We start from the raw sequence: 22,971 nt of genomic DNA, 5'->3' as shown, positions 1-22,971 counted from the left end.
GCCATGGGCAGCAGGGCAGTGCGCCCCGGCAGTGTCGGTCACAGGCCTGGCCACAGCGACCGTGGCCCGGGAGGGCGGGACTCTGAGCACGGGGCATGAACCCCGCTGTACCGCGCAGGCCGGCGTGCGAGCCATCCCGCTGCAGGGCCAGGGACCAGGGTGCCCCTCAGTCTCTCTGCCCATGTTCTTGCAGACGATGGGGCTGGCAAGCGGCGGCCAGGACGGTGCCATCTGCCTGTGGGACGTGCTGACGGGAAGCAGGGTCAGTCACATGTACGCCCACCGCGGGGACGTCACCTCCCTGACCTGCACCACCTCCTGCGTGATCAGCAGCGGCTTGGACGACGTGATCAGCATCTGGGACCGCAGCTCTGGGATCAAACTCTATTCCATCCAGCAGGCAGGTGTCGGGCTGGGGGGGCTGGGAGTGGCAGGCGCCCTGAGCCCTGGGGCATGTGTCTGGGGGGCTCCGATTGCTGGGGGCTCCCTTCTTCCAGATGGGGGGTGTCCAGGCCAACCCGCTCGTGCTCCCAGCTCAGCGTTCCCTAGCCAGCTGGGGCTCTGCAGGGAGCACCTTTGTGGTGGGGAGGCCGGCGTGGAGGAGCCGTGTGAGCAGGTCCTGTCCCAGGGCGGGCGGTGGCCTTGCATGGACTGTGGGGCACCTGGGCTGCGCTGGGGGCAGTGCTGAAATGAGCCCCCCAGCTCGTGGGGAGCCTGGGCCTCTGCTGGGGCAAGGGTGCCTGGCTGTGTGCTCCGGGCTGCCCCCAAACTGCCACTCAAGGACCCTGGGGGATGGACAGAACAGGGCCAGAGGAGAGACGGGAGGGGGAGCTGCACCAGGTGTGGTACTGGGGAGGGGGAGCAGAGCTGCATGTGGGTGGGGTGCAGGGCCAGATGTGGGACAGGAGAGGGGAGCAAGGGTGGATAGGAGGAGGGGGGTGCAGGGCCAGGAGAGGGGGAGAAGGGCTGGATGTGGGGGTTGCAGGACCGGATATGGGGCTGGGGTACAGGGATGGGAGAGGGGGTGGAGGGCCGGATGTGGGGAGAGGGGGGTAAAGGGCCGCATGTGGGACAGAAGAGGGGGTGCAGGGCTGGCCGGGGGAGGAGGAGAACTGGGCCGAATGTAGGATGAAGGGAGCTGGAATGAGGGGTTGGCAACTGGGCGGAAGAACACCCCCCCCCCCCCCCCCAGGAACAGCAGCGTAGGCATCGGAGCCCTGGGGTGCTGGCAGGGGTGAGCCAAGGGGCCTGGCCTTGGAATGGTTCGGGAGCCCCCGTCCCAGACAGCTCCCGGGGCCCGTTGCTGCAATGTTGGCCCCCCAGGGCAGGGGGCGTATTGCGGGGGACGCATGATGGGGACAGCGGGGTGTCCTGGAGCTGTGGGCCCGGCCCTGTCCCTGCCTGCTGTGCCCTGGGGAGGCCTGGCGGGCCGGGTGCCGTCTGACGCTCTCCCTCTTCCTTGCTCAGGAGCTGGGGTGCGGGGCCAGCCTGGGGGTGATCTCTGATAACCTGCTGGTGACGGGGGGCCAGGGCTGCGTCTCCTTCTGGGACATCGGCTACGGCGACCTGCTGCAGACCGTCTACTTGGGGAAGAGCAACGAGTCGCAGCCAGCCCGGCAGATCCTGGTGCTGGAGAACGCCGCCATCGTCTGCAACTTCGGCAGCGAGCTCAGCCTGGTCTACGTGCCCTCCGTGCTGGAGAAACTGGACTAGGGGGGCGGGGCGGGCGCCCCACAGCTGCGTTCTCATTGGACAGCGCCTGGGCGGGGGGGGGTTCCCCATGAGTGCCTGCTTCTCCCTCCCTGTGTCCCCTACCCGGCCCCCCCTGCCGCTGCCACCTCCCCCCTCTTGCTCCAGCTGTGCCAGCGCCTAGATCTTCAGTGCCCCAGTGCAGCAGTGAGCAGGCGCTGCCCGCGGCCCCCGCTGCCTGGGCCTGGGCCTGGGCCGCTCCTTGCCTGCGGCGGCTGCAGGCAGCCAAGAGCCGGGGCGTGAGTAGCCGAGGGGGTAAGAGGGCCTGTACGTGCAGGGCTGGGGGGCAGCGAGTGCTGGCCCTGCAGCTTGGGGCACTGGCCCTGCTTGTCCTGCACCTGCCTTGGCTGCTGTCTCCAGCAGAACCCAGGGTCTAGGGCTCCCCTGGGGTGAAGCAGGGAAATCCTGCCCCCTGTAAGAGTAGCCACAGCACCTCCAGGGGGCAGAGAGGGGCCTGCACCAGCAGTTACCATGAGGCCAGGGGCGGGGGGCTTCTCTGGGGGCCAGGCCTGTTCCCCCAAGGGCAGAACCGGAGCTGCCCCACTGGGAGCTGGGTCCATTAGTGTCCCCCCCTCCCTGGGAGCCTTGGATCAAATAACCCCCCCCCGCCCCCCATGGCCAGTGGCTCCGTCCCTGCAGTGAATGAGGCTCTGGGGCTGCACGGCTGGATTCAATGCCCAGCGGCTCAGGCCTGGCAGCTGCCCGCCCTGCGTAGGCGCTCGGGTGTCAATTCACTGGCTGCCCTAGCTGGAGCGGGTGGCCACAGCAAGGGGAGGGGCACTGGGGGACGGGGGAAGCTGGCCAGGCCCCACCCCAAGGTTTGCACCGGGCGCTGTACTGAGCGGGGGGCCGAGCCTGCCCTATTTATTGCTATTGTGTATATACTTATTTATTAGCGGGAGGGAGCCGGAGGCAGCCCTGCCCCTACCGCCGCAAAAGCCCTGTGGCCCTGGCCCTGGCCCGGCCCGGCCCGGCCAAGCAGGACTGCTGAACGCCCTGGCCAATGGCACAATGACAGCCCTCTGAGCCCCCCCCAATCTCTGGCGGTTCCTGGAGGGGGGCTAGTTACACCATCACCCCCTGACTAGGGCCCAGCAGGAGCGATTTCCTGGCGCATGGGCGGCCTGCAGGCTGGCCCGGGCTGTGGGACCAAGTGGAGTTTCCAGTGCTGCTCTGGGAAGACGGGTCGCGGGGCCACAGGCGGCAGGGAGCCCAACTCTCGGGCCTGGCCCATCATGGAGGAAGGGACGTGAGTCTGGCCCAAGCTGAGGGCCTCTCCTGCAGCAGGAACAGCCTTCTGCTCCGCCTTGGAGCCTGCCGGGCACACAGCCAGGGGCAGCGCCAGCTCTGGCCCACACCCCTGTGCTGAGTGCAGGGAAGGGGCGGCAGAGGGGCCCCAGGGGCACCGGGCTGGCTCCAGTCTAGTGTGGGCTGGGGCAAGCCAGGCCATGGCGCAGGACCACCTTGCACAGCGGGAAGCTGGGGGCGCCTGGCTCTTGCTAGTCCCGTGAGGCCGGTCGCTAAGGGGGCGGGGAAGCCCCCAAGGGTTTAGTTCAATCCGTGTGTAAACCACCCAGCTGTGCTGTGATTGTGCCTAGCGTGACGCACCGTGGCCCAGCCCCGGGCCAGGACTTGCTGGGCTCCCAGCTGTGCATACGAGCCAGGCGCTGCTGAGAAACACCTGCCTGCCCACTGGGCCTGGGGCAGGCCCGCGGAGGGCCCAGCCCCCAGCCCAGGAGTCCTGCTCCGCCGCGGGTGGCCTTAGCCCTCTGTACGCTTTGGACTGTACAGTGGAAGCTGTTTTGTACCAGACTGTGTTTTATAACCTGTACAGCCGCATTAAACCAAACTAACCAAACCCAGGCCTCCGCCTGCTCCCCGCCCCGGCCAGCATCACCCCACAGCAAGGGGGCCATGGGGCACTGGCTGGGCAGCATGGGCACCGGTCTCCTGCAGCTCCACGCCTGGCAGGCGCTCTGGTGTGCCCCTCCCCGCTGACTCGCCCAGGGCACCTTGCGCCACTCCAGTGCTGCTGCTGGAGACACACTGGCAGGCAGCACCGAGGGGGGGGGGCGCAGCCCTGCTGCTGGGCTGGCTGGGGTGCAGGGCTCCGCCTACCACCGTGGCCTTCACAGCAGCAAGTGCTGCCCGGCTTGTTAGTTTAACCCTTTGATGCTTGGTTTAACCCCCCCCCCCCCAACTTCTGAGTAGGGTGACGGGGTGAATCCTGTCACCTACCCCCGAGGATTGTGTGGCCGCTGGCAGCAGCAGGCCCAGGCGCTCCAGTGGCACCTGCTCTACACCAGTGTGGTTGCCCTTGACAGCATCTCTCTGGCTGCTCCTGCAGCTGCAAGTGGGGGGGGGGGGGGGGGGCAGAAGGATGCGCCAGCCGGTAGCAGGCCCGGTGTGGGCCGACCGAGTGGCTGAGGCATCCCTGCCTGTTAGTGCTGTGCCCTGGGCAGACCTAGCCCTGCCCACAGCAACGGTCTGGGCACGCCCGTGTGACAGCGCTTGGGGGGCCTGTGCCCACCCGGCAGCGACGGCCGGCTGCGATTTGGGCACCCAGGCAGCTTTGGCCATGAATCCTTTGCCAGCTCCTTGGAGCCCTTGTCAGCACCAGGCCCCACAGCCTCTAGGGCCCCCTGCCTGGAATCCCTGCCAAAAACTGCCATGGGGTGCGCTGGCCCGGGCGCCACATGAGTGACCTGGTCCCTGCCGGGCTGGCCAGAGGCCAAGAGCCTCCACTGCCTGCGAGCGAGAGGGGAAAAGCCCCTGGGACGCCAAAGACCAACCCGGGACTGCACAGCCAAGGGCCTCCCCTCCCCCCCCCGGCAGGCACCCCTAGGAATGTGGGGGACACAGGCTCCAGGCCCTCGATTTGGAAATCCCCTCCACCCCACGCCCAACAGGAAGGGGGGGAGGGTTCGTTTCCACAGCTGTGGCACAGGATCGCCCTCACCCCACAAGGTCAACACCAGCCCCTGCGGCTCCAGAGCAAACTGTCCATTTATTGGAGTAGCAAAGAGCTGAAAAAGTCCATTCGCGTTAGAGTCAAATCAGGACCCAGACAGACAATGGGACATTTGTACAAAAGCAGAGGAACCGGCTGCCAGCGGGTGCCTCCAGCCCTGGATCGGGGCCCAGCGAGAGCTCCAGGGCTGCGCACCGTGGCCCCTTCTCCCTGTGGCACAGCCCCGGGGGGGGAGAGGGGGCGATATCCCAGCTAATCCAAGTTCCATTGCCCCTGCACCCCAGCAGCTGGCTCCATAAAGCGGCTGCAGGGGGCAGACCCGGAGGGTTTCCACACCCAGGGCTGGGGGTGCCAGACGGCCATGGGTAGAGCTCAGGGCCAGGCTGATAATCAACCCATCACGGATTTACCATCATGCACAACCATCCCTCACCCATGGCCTGGCCCAGCAGCATCCTGCCCCCAAACCCGGGGGGCCCTCGGGCCTGGGGGTGGTGCCCAGCAGGGTTGCCCAGGGCTAGGGGTGCGTGGCAGCCAGCAGGTTGCCTGCCCCTTGGCTGTACCGACCCTCTGCCCCTTCTCACCTGTGACCACAGCAGCAGACAGGCCCCGGGCAGGTGAGCGTTGCTCCGCTCAGCGCCCTGGGGAGGGCTGCAGGCCCAGCAGTGCTGCAGGAGCAGGGGGCTGAGGGCCAGCTGGGAGCCCAGGCCCCAGTAGTGAAGTGCCAGACAGGGCATTAAGGCTTTAGGTCCATGGGCAGGCGCCAGGGCCGGGACTGAGCCCAGGGCAGAAGCAACTCAGCTCCGCCCCTGCACCAGAGCCCTGCAGCTGCCTCTGGCCCTCAGCCCATGGGCCAGGCCTGGTTACAGCCAGGACACGCACCTGCCCCCCTCCCGCTCCGCCAGCCAGGCTGCCCTAGGACCCCGGCAGCTCCAGCGGGTGGCGCTCAGCCAGCGGCCCCACATGCTCCCTGCAGGTGCTGGCACAGGACCCGGGCCCAGCTGCAGGCGCAGCACAGAGAGGCTCCAAGGCCTGTAGTGCTGTGTGCTGCTCCCAGCCCGGCCCCACACCTTCCCAGCCATCCCGCCAGGCAGCACCTGGGCTCCCCTGGCCTTGCGGTGACAGCGGGGGGGGGAGGGGGGGCCTACATGGGGCCCTGCCCCCACCGCCCACCAGCTCAGGTTTTATTGAGTGTCCACAGTGGGTCCAGCATGCTGAGGGGGTCGTCGCTGGGGCGGGGCCCCCGCAGCCCCTCGCCGTTGGGGGGCTGCAGAAAGCTCTGCTTGTTCATCCGCTGCTTGCCCCGCAGGGAGCTGTCCAAGGAGAAGGCCTCGGGCGTGAGCGATGCCAGGAGCTCCAGCGAGGAAGAGGAAGGAGCCACGCTCGGGGCTGAAGGCTCCCGGCTCGGGGGCTCCTCCACGTGGTTGCTGCTCTCCGCTTCGGCAGGTGGCACAGGCATGGTGGGGGCGGGCTGGGCCGGGGGCAGCTCTGTGCTCACAGGGCACCCGGGCTCCGGCGGGCTGGGCTGGGCGAGGCTGGCGGGCACTGCAGGAACCAGCCCCGGGCTCACGGCGTCAGGCGCTGCAGCCGGCTCGGGCAGCTGCCAGGCGGGGGGGAGCTCCGTGCTGCCGGCCGTGGGCCTGATGCTCAGCTTGGCGATGGTGGCCTGGATGGAGCTGATGGGCATGTCCCCTCCCAGCACCAGGTCCTGGGGGTCCTGATGCAGGTGCGGCTGGAAGAGACGCAGGAGAGTCTGCGCAGCCCTTCCCGCTGACAGCCCCCCCCCCGCTGTCCCGCTCCAGGGGGCAGGGCTGGCACCACAGCCCAGCAGGGGCCCTGGGCTGGGGATGTTAATATCGGCCAACTGAATAGTCAAGATCACGAACTCTTCGCTGTTACTCGACTGTCCCATAGTCCGGGGTGGGGCTGGCGGCCAGTGCGCCCCAGCCCCACTCCCAGGGAGCCCCCTGCCTCTCCGCATCAGAGGCAGCAGCATGGGGTGCCAGGTGGGAGCTGGTCCACAAGGGGAGCCACTTTAAACACCAGCTCCCCTGGGGGACCCACTGCCTGTTGCCCTGCGCTGCTGCCTCTGATACAGCAGCAGCAGCCCCCGACTGAGCTCCCGGCCCCAGCCTGAGCCGGGCTGCCTGGCCCCAACGCACTTCCATGCAGAGCTGGAGCAAGGGTAGGTCCTGGACCCAGCCAGGCTGCTCTGAAAGCCCTGGTGCGGAAGGAGGGAACGGGTGCAGACTATCGCATTCACCGGGAACAGCTCGTGCCTATCGTTAATGGACACTAGTGCACCCTAACCTCGGCCTGGCGGCTGCCGGGCCCAGCCAGAGGGGTGTGGCCGGGCCCTCTCCAGAGCGGGTACCCACCTTGTGGGCGGCACTGCTGGGGGGCTTGCTGGAGGCCGGCGTGGCGACCCCGTGTCTCTGCAGCACCTGCTCCGCGTGCTCGAGGACGGCTTCGTAGCAGAACTTGAGGTGCAGCTGGAAGAGACGCGGCCGGCGAGAAACCGTGAGCCCAAAGCCCAAAGGAAGGGCCCAGGGGCAGCCGGAGCCAAGCCGATCCCAGGCCATTCAAAGTGTCTCCCGGCGGGCGCCCGCCTTGCCCCCCCCCGGCGCGTCACCTTCTCCTGGAGCATGTGCTTCCGCTGCTGCCGCATCCTCTTCACCAGCTGGGCCAGGTCAGGGATGCTGTTCCCCGCCTCCACCTCCTGCATCGCCGCGTACATCAGGCAGAAGGCGCCGGTGCGCCCCACCCCCGAGCTGGCGGGAAGACACAGAGCCCGGGGGCGTCACCGGGCTCCCCAGCTTAAACAAGCGCCGGGGCGGGGGCTAGGAAACGACCCCCCCCCCCCCCCCACCGCTTACCCAGCACGGCCTTGTGGGCAGGGGGCCGGGGGCTCTGGAGTCCTGTGCCACGGGGGGCCGGGCTGCAGCACCAGGCGCTGGCGACCCACACTGGGCCCTCGCCGGCAGCTGCAGGCCTGGGCCCCTCCGACCGGGCAAGACGTCCGCCCACTGGGGGGGGGGGGGGGGTCACCCAGGGTCCCTCCCCCGGGCGCCGGCCGGGCGGGGCAGCCTCACCTGCAGTGCACCACGATGGGCGTGTGCAGGGGGCGCTGGTGCAGGTAGTGGCCGTGCACGTCCTGGATGAAGCGCAGGAGGCTCCCCTTGCTGTCGGGCAGGCCCCTGCGGGAGGAAAGCAGCAGCTGCTGGCCAGGGCCTGCAGGCCCAGCGGGGGAGGGGGCTACCCCGGCTCGGGGGCTGGGCGCGCCGGGGGGTCCCCGCTTCCTCCCGCCTCCCCCCGGGCAGCCCCGGGGCCATGGGCACGTACAGCTCGGGGGCTGGGCGCACCGGGGGGTCCCCGCTTCCTCCCGCCTCCCCCCGGGCAGCCCCGGGGCCATGGGCACGTACAGCTCGGGGGCTGGGCGCGCCGGGGGGTCCCCGATTCCTCCCGCCTCCCCCCAGGCAGCCCCGGGGCCATGGGCACGTACAGCTCGGGGGTGGGCGCGCTGGGGGGTCCCCGATTCCTCCCGCCTCCCCCCGGGCGACCCCAGGGCCATGGGCACGTACAGCTCGGGGGTGGGCGCGCCGGGGGGTCCCCGCTTCCTCCCGCCTCCCCCCGGGCAGCCCCGGGGCCATGGGCACGTACAGCTCGGGGGTGGGCGCGCCGGGGGGTCCCCGCTTCCTCCCGCCTCCCCCCGGGCGACCCCAGGGCCATGGGCACGTACAGCTCGGGCCAGGAGGTGAACTGCAGGTGGACGAGGGTTCGCTTGAGGCTCTGGTCGCGGAACTGCAGGGTGATCATGCGCTCGACGTGCGTTGGGGCCGCCCTCTGCCCGGTGAGCAGCAGGGTGATGGGGCCTTGCACCAGGGGCTGGCCCCGCTCGGCCGGGAAGTAGCGCGCCACCTTCTGCTGCGGGCAAGGGGCCGGTCAGCGCCCGGGCAAGGCCAGAGCCCTGCTGCCCCGCCCCTCCCCTCAAGCACCGGGGCCCCGCCCCTCCCCTCCCCTCGAGCACCAGGAACCCACCCCTCCCCCGGCACGGAGCACCAAGGCCCCACCCCGGAGCACCAGGGCCCCGCCCCGCCCCTCGAGCACCAGGAACCCGCCCCTCCCCCTGCTCCAGGGCACCAAGGCCCCGCCCCTCCACTCACCTGGAGCACCAGGGCCCCTCCCCCCACCCAGCGCACCAGGGCCCCCTCCCCCAGCCTGACCCCTCCCCCAGCCCAGCCCACCTCCAAGGCCTGGGGCACAGGGCCCCCAACCAGCTTGGCCCCACCCTCCCCCCCCATCCAATGCCAGAGGCCGAGCCACGCCCAGCCCAACGCACAGCAGGGCCGCCCCGCCCCCGGCTCAGGAGGCACCAAAGAACGGCGCCGAGCTGCTTGCTGGCCGAGAGCCGGCCGGCACCTTCCAGGCCACGCGGCACGGCCCAAGGGCTCGGCTCCCCAGCCCCCCGGCCCAGCCCTGCCAGCGGCTCGGCGGGGGCCCTGCTACCTTCTCCAGCTCCTGCTCCGAGACCAGCATGACGACCAGGGAGACCTTCTGCTCGTAGATCATGAGCCAGAAGTCGGCGGCGGTGCCGGGCAGCGGGGCCTGCGTGGCGATGAGGGCGGGGCAGTAGGACGACAGGTCCTCCACCCGGCTGGCGTTGATGTAGTCGTCCTTGCCCGAGTGCAGCACCACGCGGTTCTTGTCGTAGGGCATGACGTCCTGGTGCCGGTTCTTCATGGAGTAGCAGCGGGCGATGGCGATGGAGCGCTGCCGGGCGTCCCTCTCCTGGGCGTCCTGCAGCTCCTTCCAGACGCCGTCCAGCGCGCTCACGCCCCCGGGGACGGGCCGCTCCAGGTGGGCCACCAGGCCCCGGAAGCCCTCCAGCTCGGCCAGCAGCCGGCGGAGGTGCTCGGGCTTCTCGTACGGGTCCTTCTCGATCAGCTGCACGGCCTTGGGCTTCTGCCCCTCCTTGCCGTCCGCCTTGGTGGGCTGCAGCAGCGGCTGGCTCACGGCCGCCTTGGAGCCCCCGTGCTGGCTCTCGGGGCTGGAGGACAGGAGGTCGTCGGGGGAGGCGCTCTGCCGGTGGAACTGCACCTCGGCGGGGGCCGCGCCGGGGGTGAGCGAGGGGGGCGGGCGCTGCGGCAGGGCAGGGGCGCCGGGCACCGAGGGAGGCAGGATGGGCAGGGCTGGCTGGGGGGATGGGGCCGGGGAGGGGATGGCCGGACCCGGGCCCATACCGCCGCCCGGACGCTGGCTCAGCGCAGGACTGGGCGAGGGGGCGGGCTGGCTGGAAGGGGCGGGCGGGGGCCCGGGCAGCGGCATGGCAGGGGCAGGCCCGGGGTGCTGAGCGGGAGGGGCAGGGCCGAAGGGCAGGGCGGAGGAGCCGGCTGGCAGGGGCTGCATGCCGGGCAGCGAGGGGTGAGGGTGGAGCTGCCGGGCGGCGGGGAGGCTCTGGGCCAGCGGGAAGGAGTGAGGGGGCAGGCCGGGCCGGGCCGTGTCCTGGACAGGCAGGGGGTAGAGCTGCGTCCCCAGCGGGGCGTGGATCGGCGCGTGGCCGGGCACGTGGGCCAGCCCCGAGTGCTGGCCGGGGAACGGGGCCGGGAACTGGGCCTGCGGCGGGTAGCGGGGCAGCGGCGGGTACGGCTGCGGGGCGAAGGGGGCCTGGGGCTGTGGGGCGAAGGGCTGGCCGCCGCCTTGGGCGTAGGGGAAGCGGGCGGGCGAGCCGAGGAAGCCGCCCTGAGGAGGGAGGCCGGGCGGCTGGGCCGCGAGCTGCGGGGGGGCCGCGTAGCTGGAGATGGGGGCCTGGACGCTGTCCACGGTGGTGGTGGCCGGGCGGACCCCAAGGGGGGGCAGGGAGCCATCGCCGAAGCGGGGGGGCTGGGGCAGGCCCAGGGCGGGAGGCCCGACCGGCAGGGCCCCGCAGACCGGCTGCCCCACCCTGTAGGCGGCACTGGGCACGTGCTGGGGGGAGGCCCGCTGGGGCCCTGCGTAGCCGGGCTGAGTGGAGACCGAGGTGGGGCCGGGGTGCCCGGGGCCTCTGGCCGGGTACAGGGGGGGGCTGGGCGAGGGCCCCAGGGGCGGCAGCGCGGGGGCCCCGCTGTAGGTGTGCGGGGGGAAGGGGCCGGCGGGGGCCCCGTGTGGGAAGTAGAGCCCGGCCAGAGGCGCCGCAGGGCTAAAGGGCAGGCCGGGCGGGGCTGCCAGCGGCGGCTGTAAGGGGGCACTGGCTGGCCGGCCGGCGGCTGGGAACGCCTCCGGGCCTGGGGGCCTCATGCCGCCGCCGCCGCTGCCACCGCCGCCACGGGCCGGGTCGACCGACAAGGCGGACAAGGCGTCCGCGGGCAGGCGGGCGAGGTGGGCGGCCAGCACGTCGGGGGCCAAGCTCCGTAGCTCTTGGGGCAGGTCGGCCAGGGAGAGGCAGCCCAGCGACGGCAGGTCGGCCCCCTCCGGGCCGGCGCCGGGCTCCAGGTCCCGCTCCGAGGCCGGCTTCTGCAGGGCCGGCTTGGGAGCCGTGGGCCTGGGAGGCGGCTTCTTCTTCAGTTCTCTGCCAAAGCAAGAGCAGGCACAGGGTGGCCTCTGGCTCACGCCCTCCGCCCGGTCCCGGGCCCACCTCCATCGCCGCCGGGCAGGGCTCCGTGCTCAGACAGCTGCGCCTGCGGGGGGGCGCCCGTCACTTCCCCCCAACCCTGCCCCCGGCACAGTCGCCATTACGGGATGTGCTGGGCCCGCTACGGCCCCTGGGGAGCCTCTAACACTCCCCAACGGGCCCCCCCTCGGCCCCCCAAACCGCCTGGAGACCGGCCCGGAAGACAGCAGCAGTGGCGGGCGGGCGCCGGGGGCGCTGACCCACCTTTCCAGGACCTGCTGTCTGCTGGCCTGGGACTCCTGGCAGGCCGCTCGGGCCTTCTCCAGCAGCCTGGCGGTTTTGCCCTCCAGGTCCGCGTAGAAATCCTTCCCCTCCTGGGACTTCTTCATCAGGTCTTCGTAGGCTTCGTAGGAGGCCACCAGCGTCTGCAGCGTGCTGTTCCACCTGGGAGGGGCAAGGCGTGCAGTGGGGGGGGCTCGCTGGCCTCTCGGCGCCCCCAGGGGTCTGGGCACACCACAGCCCCCCCTCCTGGGGCGTTCCTGGGCCCAGGGCTTCCTCTGCCCCCGCGTGGCCGTCAAACCCCGTCTCCAGGCCGACTAGCGCCAACACTAGGGCCTGCTAGGCATGGGGGGGGGGGGGCAGCTTTCGTGAGCACCCGGGCTCTGTCCGAAGCAGCCCCTGGTCCCAGCTGGGACGTGGCTCTTGTGAAAGGGGGGCCCACGGGCTCGTGGAGCCGGTAGGATCCTCAGGCCCCTCCGGGACTCGGCCTCGGCAGAGGAGAGATGCCGGGGGGGGGGAGGGGGCGGCGCACTCACTTGTGCTCCACCTCGGCCAGGACCTTGCGCACCGCCGCGTACTTCACGTTGGCGTCCGTCAGGGCCTTCAGCACGTTCTCCTGGGCGGCCAGGTTCTGCTCCAGATACACCTTGAGCTGGTCGTACTTCTTCAGCTGCTCCTCAAAGAGCTTCTGCCGGGCGAGAGGAGCAGAGCGGAGCGGAGCGGAGAAGAGGAGAGGAGAGGAGAGGAGCGGAGCGGAGCGGAGCGGAGAGGAGGAGCGGAGCGGAGCGGAGGAGCGGAGCGGAGCGGAGCGGAGAGGAGGAGAGGAGCGGAGCGGAGCGGAGCGGAGGAGCGGAGCGGAGCGGAGCGGAGCGGAGCGGAGCGGAGGAGAGGAGCGGAGCGGAGCGGAGCGGAGCGGAGAGGAGAGGAGCGCTGGGTCGGCTGCCGCACAGGCCGGGGGCTCGGCCGGGACCCCCAGCCAGGGCCCCTGCCGGGGGGGGGGGGGGAGAAGAGGCCACAGCCCCCGCCGCCAGCCCGGAGCAGGGCGCCGCGGGGGGGCGATATGGGGCCAGCGGGCGGGGGCAGGAAGCCCCGGGCCTCACCTTCATCTCGGAGCGGTCGGCCGTCACCAGGGAGGTGGTGATGTCGTCCTTCTGGATCATCTCGCGGAGCTGCTGCTCCAGGGACAGCCGCTGGTCCTTCATCTCCTGCACCTTGCACAGGACGCGCTTCAGGGTCTGCAGCACCTGCCTGTCGTCTGCAGGGGGCAGGGAGCGCCTCAGCGCCGGGCGGGCCGCGGGGGAGCCTCTCCATGTGGACAGGCCGCCCGCCCCGCCTGCCCCTTGCTCCGGCCCCCCAGAGCAGCCTCCAGCTGCAGCCGGCGACGCAGCGAGCCGGGACTCAGCCAGAGCCAGGGTGCGACGTTGGCTGGAGACATGTCGGTTGGCCGGCCGGCACCGCTCCTCGCGCGCCTGGGGCCGAGCTCCAACGCTGCCTCTGCCCGGCCCCCCCGCTCTAAGCCCCGTGGCACGTGCTGATCAGCCCGGCCCCCCCCCCGGCACGTCTTGGAGCCACAGGGCGCGGGGGGATCCGGACGCGGGTCGCTCACCTTCGGTCAGGGCGGGCGCGGGCAGGGCCTCCCGCACCTGCTCCAGGGGCCCGCTGAGCAGCCGCAGGTTGCTGATGTGCAGGTTCATGGCCTTGTGCAGCTCCGTGTTGGTGAAACTGGCCTTCTCGTGCACCTCCATGTACTTGGCCCACTCCCTGCTCACCTCGGCCAGCCCCGGGGCCGGGTCGGGCGGGGAGCTCGGCTGGCCAAGCAGCTCCCGCAGCTCCTGCTCCTGCAGCTCGTCGGCGTCCAGCAGGGCCCGGATCTCCTTCAGAGAGGCCTCCACGTCCGTGAAGACGCCCGACAGCACTGGGGGCAGGGCCGGAGGCGTTAGGACCCGGGGGCCGGGAGAGGCCCCAGACTGCCTGGAGAGCAAGCCGGCCCGATTCCCAGCCCCCGGGAGACCCCTGCCACGACTCACTGGCCCTTCCTCCCGCCGGGACCCCCCCGAACACGGGCCCCGGCAGAGCCTACCCTGCATGGACTGCACCAGGCTCTTCACCGTGTCGGGCCGCACGCTGAGCGCGGCGCATTTCTCCATCAGCACCGGGGGGATGTGGCTGTACATGTCCAGGTTGTCCACCTTCTCGGGGTCCAGCTGCATGGAGTCCATGAACTGGCTGCGGACAGAACGGGACCCTCTGAGCCCTTCCGGGCACAGCCCCGCCGCCCCGGCTGAAAGGCCCCCCAAGGGAACGCAGCCACCTCTGGGGAGGGGCACGGTCCCGGGAAACCGCAAGGGGACGCAAGACGTCCTGACCCAGCTGGAACCGGGCCTGACTCGGGGGCTCGCACCCCACGGCCGGGCGGCGTTTCCGGAGCGCTCCCTGGGGCGCGCTCAGTCCGGTGGCTACTGACTCGGCTGCCCCTCCCCCTCGGAGACCTGCCGCCCCCACGACGGCCGGGGAGACACTGGCGCGGCGAGGTGGTGTGGCTGAAGGGGGCAGAGCTCACTCCGTAGGCGGGGCCCAGAGGCACGGTGGGAGACCGGACCCTGCACGGCCGGGGGGGGGGGGGGGCGCGCGCTGGTTGGGACCCCCCCTTTGGCAAGGAACCCCTCCCCCCCCGCGCAGCCAGTGCTCACGTACTCCAGGATTTCGTTCTTGGCCTCGATCTTCGCCATCACTTCCCGCAGCAGCTTGGCCTTCTCCTCGCTAGACAGGTGGGAAAAGGCTCAGCAGCCAGCCTGCCCTGCAGGGACTCCAGCTCTCCTCCCCACCGCAGGACGGGCTGTGGAGGGGGCGGGCAGGCGAGGGCCAGGCCTGGGGACGTCACAAGGGCCTCGCAGGCCCGGTTCGGCCAGGCAGGGGCTCTGGGACTATTCCCGAGCTGCGCAGCTCCCTGGCGCCCCAGTAACCGGCATGGGGCTCAGGCAGAGGGGGAGCTCGCGCTCCCCGGATTAGGAAGCTGCCAGGGCCGGCGGACGGGCGCCCTGCGCTGCTGGCCCCAGCACCTTGTCCTTGCCAGCCCCAACAGGGACCCGCCCAAGTCCCCCGTCCCTGAGCACCCCGATACCCCAAAGCCAATGCCCCAGCCAGGAGCCTGTATCCCTCCTGAGCCCCTGGGGACCCCAAACCCTTCATCCCCAGCCAGAGCCCCCTCCCTCGCTCACAACCCCTTGGCCCCACCTGCCACAGGAATTGTGTCATGTGCACCAATAGGAAGGTGACGGGCTGCACCCCTCCCCCCTCCCGCCCCGGTGCACGGAATGGTCCCGCAGCTCGGGGCGGGAACAGTGAGAGGGAGCTGCCGGGACCCAGGCCGCCGGGGAGGGGGAGGGCGAGCAGGAGGGGGAGGGAGGCTCCGGTTTCTCTGGGGGAGGCTCCAGTGGCTTCTGGCTCCTGCAGTTCCCATTCGCCCGCCGGGGAGACGGCTCCATTTCTGGGGGGATCGCTGGCTCCGGCGCTGCACCCTCCCGTCACCGAGCGCAGGCGTCCGGGCTGCCCACGGGGCTCTCGCGCCCCTTCGCTCACCTGTACAGCGAGGAGGCCTCGTGCGCGGCCATTGGCACCAGCTTGGCAAAGATGTCCGGGCCCGTGACAGCCGGGTCGGTGGGGTTGACGGGAAGGGCCTTCACCAGGGTGGCGCCTGGGACAGAAGAGACCCGCCTGACACCGGCAGCCCCCAGCCACGGGCCTGGCCTTTCCCTTCAGGCCCGGCTCGGGGGGCTGCGCCTGCCACCACATGCGGATCAGAGCAGCCCCCAGCTGCATGAGCAGGATGCTCCCGGCACGAGCGGCCTCCGCGGGGCCAGGACGCTCCCGGCGCTGCCCGCGAGCAGGGGACCGGTGCCACGTGCCAAGGGCCCCCCTTTCAGAGCAGCTGTGCCCCGCTCAGTGAGCCCCCCGCCGGGCTCCGCGCTGGCCTGTCGCACCTTTCACGGACGGCAGGGTGTCCAGCGCCGGGACAGCTTCGTGGTAGATGAAGTCGTTGTCCTTCTTGGCCGAATTGTACCTGCCAACAAGCCGACGGTAAGGCTGGGCGGGGGCTGGGCGGGGGCTGGGGGACCCGGCTGGGACACCAGGAGCGAGCGGACGGGTTGGGGGAGGCGCCGCAAGAGGGGTGTTTTGCTGCCCAGCTGGTGCCCCCAGAAGACACTGGTGCCGTCTATTCCCGCAGGGTACGACCCCACCCACGCCCCCGGAGAGAACGAGTCCACACGGCAGATGGGTGCGACCTCGCTGCACCGGGTGTAACAATACGGCTTTTCTGCAGCCACGTGGGAAGGCCAAAGCCGCCTTCTGCAGCCAGGCTGACGAGCAGCAGCCGTTCCTGTAAGGCCTGGAGCCACATCCTCACAGTTCCATCTAAACTGTATTACACAGTGTCACCCCAGGCTGGGAGGAGGGGACTTTGCCCTGACAGCCCCCCACTGTCCCCGATAAAGAAACAGATCTCAAGATGGGGAAAGAAAACTGAAGTCACCCCATTCTGTCTGGCCAGAAACTGCTTCTCCATAGAGAATGTTGTGCAATCCTCATTCTACGAGCATTGTCACTACACTTCCCTATTGTTTGACGGGGTGATCTCTGTCTGGTTCGTAACTGTTCCTGTCTGCTGGATAATTAATTTTGCTAGGTGTAAATCAATTAAGTTATGATTGGTTGGGTCATTCTGTTATGATTGGCTAGTAAAATTATACTAAAATAATTGGTTACAGTCTAGCTAAGCAAGACTCAGGTTTCATTAGATAAACTGAGGTTCAAGGAGAAGATCTTCAGAAGTAACAGAAGGCAGAAAAGGCTGGAAGAGGACCAGGAGGAGGGGGGAAGACCTGGAAAAGAAGAACTCACCTCGGAGACACAGCCTAAGACCAGAGAGACTGATATTGCCTGGCCAACAGGGGAAGTCTGCCAGCCTTTATCAGGATTGGTGAGCATGACCCTGTGCTTAGCACGTGCATTCTGCTTGTTTGGGAATTGTCAATAAATAGAGGATAAGGATATTACTGTGTGAGGCTCTTTCAGTGGCTAAAGATCCTGCCACATGCGCTTGTTCCGCCCTGAGCCCTAGGAATTGGGCAAGGGTGGGTGTAAATTCACAGGGCTGCACCTTGAGCCCTAGGAACTGGGGAAAGGCGGGCGGCCCTACAGTGTGGAAGGGAGAGAGACGTTTGAGCGGGTAACAAAGGCCCCGCGGCCGAGCCCGAGCGCGCGGGACCCTGCCCTGAACAGAGCTGCCCTCGCCAGCACCACTGGGCATGTGGCCTGGGTCCCGAGAAGAGCCCCGTGCCAGGGTCCCCCGGCAAGCAGAGAGGGAGAGAGACTCCGCGGAGGCCTGGCCCAGAGAGCCCCAAGCCCCAGAAGCCACGCCGGCTGCACTCACTTGCCCCCGATCACGTCCAGGGTGAAGCGCAGGGCTTCCTGCACCGTTTCTGGCTGGCCCTGCAAGAGGGGGGAGACGGGAGTTGGCAGCCCGGCCGGCCACAGCGCCCGGGACAGCCACGACGGCCACAAACTGGGCTGGGAGCTGACGGCAGCTGCAGCCTGGCGACCCTCCCTGCCCCGCGTGATCAGCCAGCGGAGAGGCCTAGCGCAGCGAACAGCCCCGAGCTGCCTGTGGCCCCAGCAGGCACCCGGCCTGGGGCCATTGGGGTCCTGCACCACAGGCCGGCCTGTTCGTCACAACACGCACACAGGCAGGGAGGGCAGGTGCCAAACGCCTCAGCCACAAGCGCCCTGTGCCAAGGGGGTGACCGGGCTCCTGGCCTACGCCTGGGGGCCCGTGGGGCTGGGGCCCGAGAGCGGAGCCCAAGCGGCAGCGCGATCGCCATGAAGGCGAGGTGACTCCCGGCTCTGCAGTCCGTGGGACGGGGGGTCGAATCCCGCCTTGGGAGGCAGGCCAGTGCCGCGAGCTCAACGCCGCCTGCATCTGCACCCAGGGATGGAACCCACCGGCGGGCGCCGAGCGCAAGTTCATGGCTTTGCACCAGCGACAAGACTTCCCCTCCCTGGCCCCAGGCCGAGGAACATGCCTGGGCCCAGCACTCCAGCGAGCGAGGGGCAGACGCAGCCTCCAGCAGAAACCCAGAGCTTCCCCGCCCCAGCCCAGGCTGCACTCGGCTAGCAAGTCCCTTCTCTGCCCTGGGGGGTGTCAGTAACCACCCCCCGGCCCCAGCCAATGCGCCAGCAAGGAGAGGGCACTTGGCTAAGATGCAGAACTGGCTTGAACCAGTCCCAGGGCCACAGCGCAAAGCCCCGTCGGACCCAGAAGCCAGGAGGCACCAGTCTCAGGTGCCGGCATTCGTAGCCCCTGGATGGCGCCGGGGGGGGGGGGGGGGGGAAATGGACACAGAGCGGAGCTGTCCAGCGGCAGAGCCGCGGCAAACCCCGGCCGACAGTAAAGCAGGCTTTAGGTCACGTCGATCGGACAACCCCACCCCGAATGCTCCCCTATGCTACAGGCCACCACTCGGGCCGAGACATGGAGGGGGCCCGCTAGCCCCTCCCCAGCAGTGCACAACCGCCCCTGGCTCCCAGCCCCAGCAGCGGGGCCCCCCCCAGACCTCGCGCGGGGCGTTCCCCGGAGAGCGGCAGACCAGCGCGGTGCCCCAGCTCAAAGGCCGCCAGCCCGGCCACCGGAGTCGGCGCTCAGGGCAGATGTCCCATTCGCGGCCCTGACTGGTACCGTCCCCAGGACCCCGTGGCCAAGTGCAGGTGGGGGGCTCACTGCAAGCGCTCTCAGTAGCTGTACCCCCCCACAGCCACGGGAAAGCAAACGTTTGACTCGCACCAATGCCCTGCTGGCCGGTTAGGCCCCAACCCGCCCCGATGGCCAATCACGGGCAGCCAGTACGTGGGGAGACAGCGGCTCACCTTGGCCAGCTTGATAGCTTCATTGAGTTTATCCAGCGCGCTCTGGAAGTAGACAACCTGCAGAGAAAGAGGAGGGAAGTTTGGCAACTCAGCCGGCTGCGGAGGAGTCGTAAGAGCGCCGGCTTGCAGTGCCCCGGGTAGCACCCCGAGAAAAGGCACCTCGGACAGCCCAGCGCCATCTGGGGATCTTAGATGGTGTGTAACAGACGAGTCGTTAACTGCATGAAAACTTAGTGGTCACACGACTATTCAATAGTCCCCAGGGGCGGGGCCGGCAGCCAGTGCGCTCCCAACCACCTTCCCAGGGTGCCCCCTGCCACTCCGCACTGCTGCCTATCAGCCCCCACATATTCAGCCAGTCCACAAGGGGAGCCGGTTTATAACCAGAGGCAGCGGTGCAGGGAGCCAGGCGGGAGCTGGTCCGCAAGGGGAGCCGGTTTATAACCAGAGGCAGCGGCGCAGGGAGCCAGACAGGAGCCGGTCCACAGGGGGAGCCGGTTTATAACCAGAGGCAGCGGCACGGGGAGCCAGGCAGGAGCCGGTCCACAGGGGGAGCCGCTTTATAACCAGAGGCAGCGGCACAGGGAGCCAGGTGGGAGCCGGTCCGCGAGGGGAGCCGGTTTATAACCAGAGGCAGCGGCACGGGGAGCCAGACAGGAGCCGGTCCACAGGGGGAGCTGGTTTATAACCAGAGGCAGTGGCACGGGGAGCCAGGCAGGAGCCGGTCCACGAGGGGAGCCGGTTTATAACCAGAGGCAGCGGCACGGGGAGCCAGGCAGGAGCCGGTCCACGAGGGGAGCTGGTTTATAACCAGAGGCAGCGGCACAGGGAGCCAGGCGGGAGCCAGTCCGCGAGGGGAGCCGGTTTATAACCAGAGGCAGCGGCACAGGGAGCCAGGCGGGAGCCAGTCCGCGAGGGGAGCCGGTTTATAACCAGAGGCAGCGGCACAGGGACCCAGGCGGGAGCCGGTCCACGAGGGGAGCCGGTTTATAACCAGAGGCAGCGGCACAGGGAGCCAGGCGGGAGCCGGTCCGCAAGGGGAGCTGGTTTATAACCAGAGGCAGTGGCACAGGATGGCAGCAGCCCCAGTTCATTCATGAGGGGTCTGAGCGCCCCACGGAGAGAAGCCGCTCTGTGGGATGCAGAGCAGCCTCCGTCCGCGGAGAGCTCGGACCCCGCTCCGACAGTGGCTGCCTCCGCGAAGCAGGCTCGCCGCAGACAGAGGCTGTTTCATGGGATGTGGAGCAGCCTCCGTCCACAGGGAGCTCAGACAGGGGCAGCAGCAGGGGTGGGGCAGCAGACAGCGGAGCTGGTGCTGGGGGGAGTGGTTTTTAAGCCGGCTCCCCCCAGCACTGGCTTCTGCCTGCCCTCTCCCCCACCTCTGTAGGAAGCAGCAAGGCGGGGGAGGGAGGCGGGTCTGTGGGAGCAGATCTGCACAGGGAGCTGGCTTGAAAGCTGACTCCCCACACACAGCAGCTCCAGCCTGCCCCCCTTACCCGCCACACTGCTGCCTCTCTATCAGAGGCAGCAGCACAGGGGTGGGGAGGAGGCGGATCAGGTGCTCGTGGGGAGCCTGCTTAAAGCCAGTTCCTCATGGGCACCAGCTCTGGCTGGCCCCACTGCCTTGCCGCCTCTGATACAGAGGCAGCGGGGGGTGGGAGGGAGACATGTGTAGTGACAAGACTAAGCGATCTGCCCAGGCTTCTTGATTAATCCTCTAATCGGATCCCTAGCACCATTAAGTACAGCAGGGCCAGGAGCAAATTAACAGCCCAACCAAGCAACCCAGATGAAGGTGCCCACAAGACAAGCACAAGGAGGAGAGACATGGGAAATGCAGCCCCAGTTTGGGGGGGGTCTGAGCTCCCCACACACAGAGGCTGTACACATGGCCCCACAGAGCCATGTTCCTCCAGCCCAGGTTCTATAGTGGACTGGACTTGAGAGCCGAGAAGCCTGCCCCGCACAGCATGGAAAACAGCAGTCCCGCCACTGTGGTTTCTGTCCTGACAACCGGGCCGGAAAGACACGTTGCCCGGTACAGACGCGCTTTCAGCCTTAACTCTGCCCCCCGGCGGGGACAGTTCCCTGCACAGCCAGGACACCGGCGCGGAGGGAGTTACGGGACACAAGAACGTGGCCCGTGGGAACCGCAGGCAGTAACGTGCCGGCGCTGGGTTCCGATAGGCAGGGCAGACCGATCTGCCGTGCGCCCCACGGATTGGTGTGGAAGAGGCGGGCGCTTCCAAATCAACGTTTAATGGGCACCAAAGCTTCAGAGCGCCCTCAGGGCCATGGAGAGTCGAGTTCCCGCAACGTGCCCAGCCTCTTGGCGGGGTTCAAGGTCAATCCCCCGCCGGACGGGGCTTGGGAGCAGGAGCCAAGTTTTACTCACTCGTTCGCCAAACTTCTGCTGCTCCTCAGCCTGCTTCCCCATGTGCAACTGCAAAGACAGACAACACCCCGGATGGCTGGAGGGTTCCCGACGCTGCCTGCAGCCCCCCGAGCCAGCTGGGGGCTCCTGGCTGAAGGCTGAATTTCGCCAGGCCCCAGGAGCGCTGCCCAGGGGGTCACCACCTCCCAGCGGGCCCAAACGGCCGCAGCCGCCCGCGAGCTGTTCCGCTGGGGCCGCCAGGCTGGGACTCCCCGCGCGCAGCCGCCTCCGTCCCGCTTACATGAGCAATAGCAGCAAAATAGTAAATCTTCATCTGCACCAGCTTCTTCCAGTCCTTCTGAAGCTTGCCCAGCAGCGCGGCTGTGTCCGAGTTCTCCAGGGCCCGGCAGGCCTCTTTGTAGTAGTCCACCACCTGCGCGGAGAGGGACCGTCGGGGGGGGACCCGCAGCACCAGAATCCCAACCCAGGAGCCCGTCCCCGCGGGAGGAGAGGGTCCCAGGCGCTGTGCTAGGCTGCTCTGGCGCACGGCCCAGAATTCCAGGCGGTCTCGGGAGGACAGGCCCACCCAGCGTCAGGCTGCGGGCGCTAGCGAGGCCAATACACTCGCCAGGGACGCCACGGAGAAGGGGACCCGAGAGAGCAGAGAGAGGCTGGCGCTAGGGCTGCCGCGGGGGGCCAGGCACAGCAGCAGGGCTCCCCACTGGCTGTCGGGAGGGCCGAGCCGGCGTCTCTCACGAGGACTCGTCCGCGCCGAGCTCAGGCACAGACCCCGCTCCAATCACCTGACGGAGGACGCGGCCTGGCAGCCGTTGCTTACTCGGCCTCGTGTTCCAGAGGCGAGCGAACGTGCCGCCCACAGCCAAGCAGCAGGGAGCGTTCCAGGGACTTCCTGCTCTGCCGGCCGACCCCGCAGTGGGATTGTGCTGGTACGCGGCAGGGCAGCGGGAGGGGATCTGGCTGAACCAGGCTCGGGGGGGCCCACACATGGAACCGACGCAGCAGGGAACTCACCTGGGCGCTGATCCTGGCCACGAGGAAGCTCTTCCTGTTGTCCAGCATCGACTTCTCCAAGAGACACTCCTGGGCTTGGCCCTGCCGGGAGAAGCAAGACAACGCTCAGCTTGGGACCCGGAGGCTCCACCGCATCCCTGGGCGCCTCAAACCCAGCCAGCCCCGGCAGCGCCTCCAGTCACAGGCCGGTCGGTCGGTCTACGGCGCAGTGAAGCCAAAGGGGGCCAGAGCAACTCCCGGCCCAGCCGAGCACAGGAAGCCTCTCGCCTCCACTGCCACCGCAAAGCCAGCCCGGGGAGCCCAAGGCACCGGCCGGCGTGAAGCGAGTCCGCAGACTCAGCTCTGTCTCCGGTGGACCAAACCCACCACCACGCAGGAGGGCTCAGGCGTGGACTGACCAGCCCTGCAGCCCACACTCGCCTCTGGGGAGGGTACCAAGCACTCTGGAAACGCACCAAGAGCCAAGAGACACGGCGGGATTCCTTTTACATGATCCTTTGCCTTCCTTAGGCCCATTAGCTACGGGACTAAACCCCCCGCGTTACCATCTCAAATAGTTCAACCTTCTCCTGCCCCCGTTACCCAGCTGGAGACCACGAGGCCGTGACGAGCGGCCGGGGTAACCCCACGAGACCTCCCCGACTAGTAAGTGCCAAAAGCAGCGGCCACATCTCACTGGCCCTGGCTGCCAATGGGTGGCCAGACGGACTCTTCCATAGGCAGGGTCAGCTGGGAGCGCCCAGGTCGGAGGGACGGGCAGGGCTGTCCAGGAAGGGCCTTGCCAGCGGGCACATGGCCAGGTTCACCTTTCCTTTGCTGGGGGGAGGGGCAGTTATGGGCCCTGCGATCATGTGGGGTTCGGTGACACCAGCGGGCCCAGAGCTCGCGCCAGGGACGGTGCTGGGTCCCGCTGTGAGGCAGGGACTGGACTCGATGGCCTCTCCAGGGCCCTGCCAGTCCTAGGAGATGGGATCCGGTGGCTTGGCTCGGGCCAGATCCGGCTCATGGGCCGTAAGCAGAGCCAGAAGCAAGGCCAGCTCCCTGCCCCCGCCGTTCCCC

General features: G+C 69.0%; 2 protein-coding genes across 13 annotated transcripts in view; one reads left to right on the top strand and one right to left on the bottom strand.

The window, feature by feature from the left end:
• Positions 1-3,607, top strand: part of SCAP (SREBF chaperone) — a 101,104-nt gene extending 97,497 nt beyond the window's left edge. For 9 of the 10 annotated variants that reach the window (XM_075923017.1, XM_075923015.1, XM_075923014.1 and 6 more), the window contains 2 exons: positions 194-400; positions 1,468-3,607. In XM_075923017.1, coding sequence (XP_075779132.1) covers positions 194-400; positions 1,468-1,713 — 453 coding nt within the window. In that variant the 3' untranslated portion in view covers positions 1,714-3,607. The remainder of the gene's footprint in view (positions 1-193; positions 401-1,467) is intronic. The other variant, XR_012902157.1, reaches the window with a different exon arrangement.
• A 1,130-nt stretch (positions 3,608-4,737) lies between these two features.
• The window catches only part of PTPN23 (protein tyrosine phosphatase non-receptor type 23), a 41,069-nt gene continuing 22,835 nt past the window's right edge, over positions 4,738-22,971 (bottom strand). The window contains exons 7-25 of one of the 3 annotated variants that reach the window (XM_075923007.1): positions 21,913-21,993; positions 21,182-21,313; positions 20,902-20,949; positions 18,507-18,563; positions 17,017-17,075; positions 15,566-15,645; positions 15,165-15,279; positions 14,280-14,345; positions 13,666-13,811; positions 13,192-13,500; positions 12,686-12,840; positions 12,122-12,273; positions 11,571-11,750; positions 9,227-11,264; positions 8,460-8,644; positions 7,813-7,917; positions 7,353-7,491; positions 7,099-7,212; positions 4,738-6,452 (exon numbers count right to left, since the gene is read on the bottom strand). In XM_075923007.1, the coding sequence (XP_075779122.1) occupies positions 5,898-6,452; positions 7,099-7,212; positions 7,353-7,491; positions 7,813-7,917; positions 8,460-8,644; positions 9,227-11,264; positions 11,571-11,750; positions 12,122-12,273; positions 12,686-12,840; positions 13,192-13,500; positions 13,666-13,811; positions 14,280-14,345; positions 15,165-15,279; positions 15,566-15,645; positions 17,017-17,075; positions 18,507-18,563; positions 20,902-20,949; positions 21,182-21,313; positions 21,913-21,993 (4,716 nt within the window). In that variant the 3' untranslated portion in view covers positions 4,738-5,897. The remainder of the gene's footprint in view (positions 6,453-7,098; positions 7,213-7,352; positions 7,492-7,812; positions 7,918-8,459; positions 8,645-9,226; positions 11,265-11,570; positions 11,751-12,121; positions 12,274-12,685; positions 12,841-13,191; positions 13,501-13,665; positions 13,812-14,279; positions 14,346-15,164; positions 15,280-15,565; positions 15,646-17,016; positions 17,076-18,506; positions 18,564-20,901; positions 20,950-21,181; positions 21,314-21,912; positions 21,994-22,971) is intronic. The other 2 variants (XM_075923010.1, XM_075923009.1) reach the window with 2 other exon arrangements.

The sequence above is a fragment of the Pelodiscus sinensis genome, chromosome 2 (assembly GCF_049634645.1).
Source record: "Pelodiscus sinensis isolate JC-2024 chromosome 2, ASM4963464v1, whole genome shotgun sequence".
In the NCBI taxonomy this organism is placed as follows: Eukaryota; Metazoa; Chordata; order Testudines; family Trionychidae; genus Pelodiscus; species Pelodiscus sinensis.
The sequence above is the reverse complement of the archived record's forward strand: the minus strand, read 5'-3'. Positions and strand labels throughout refer to the sequence as shown.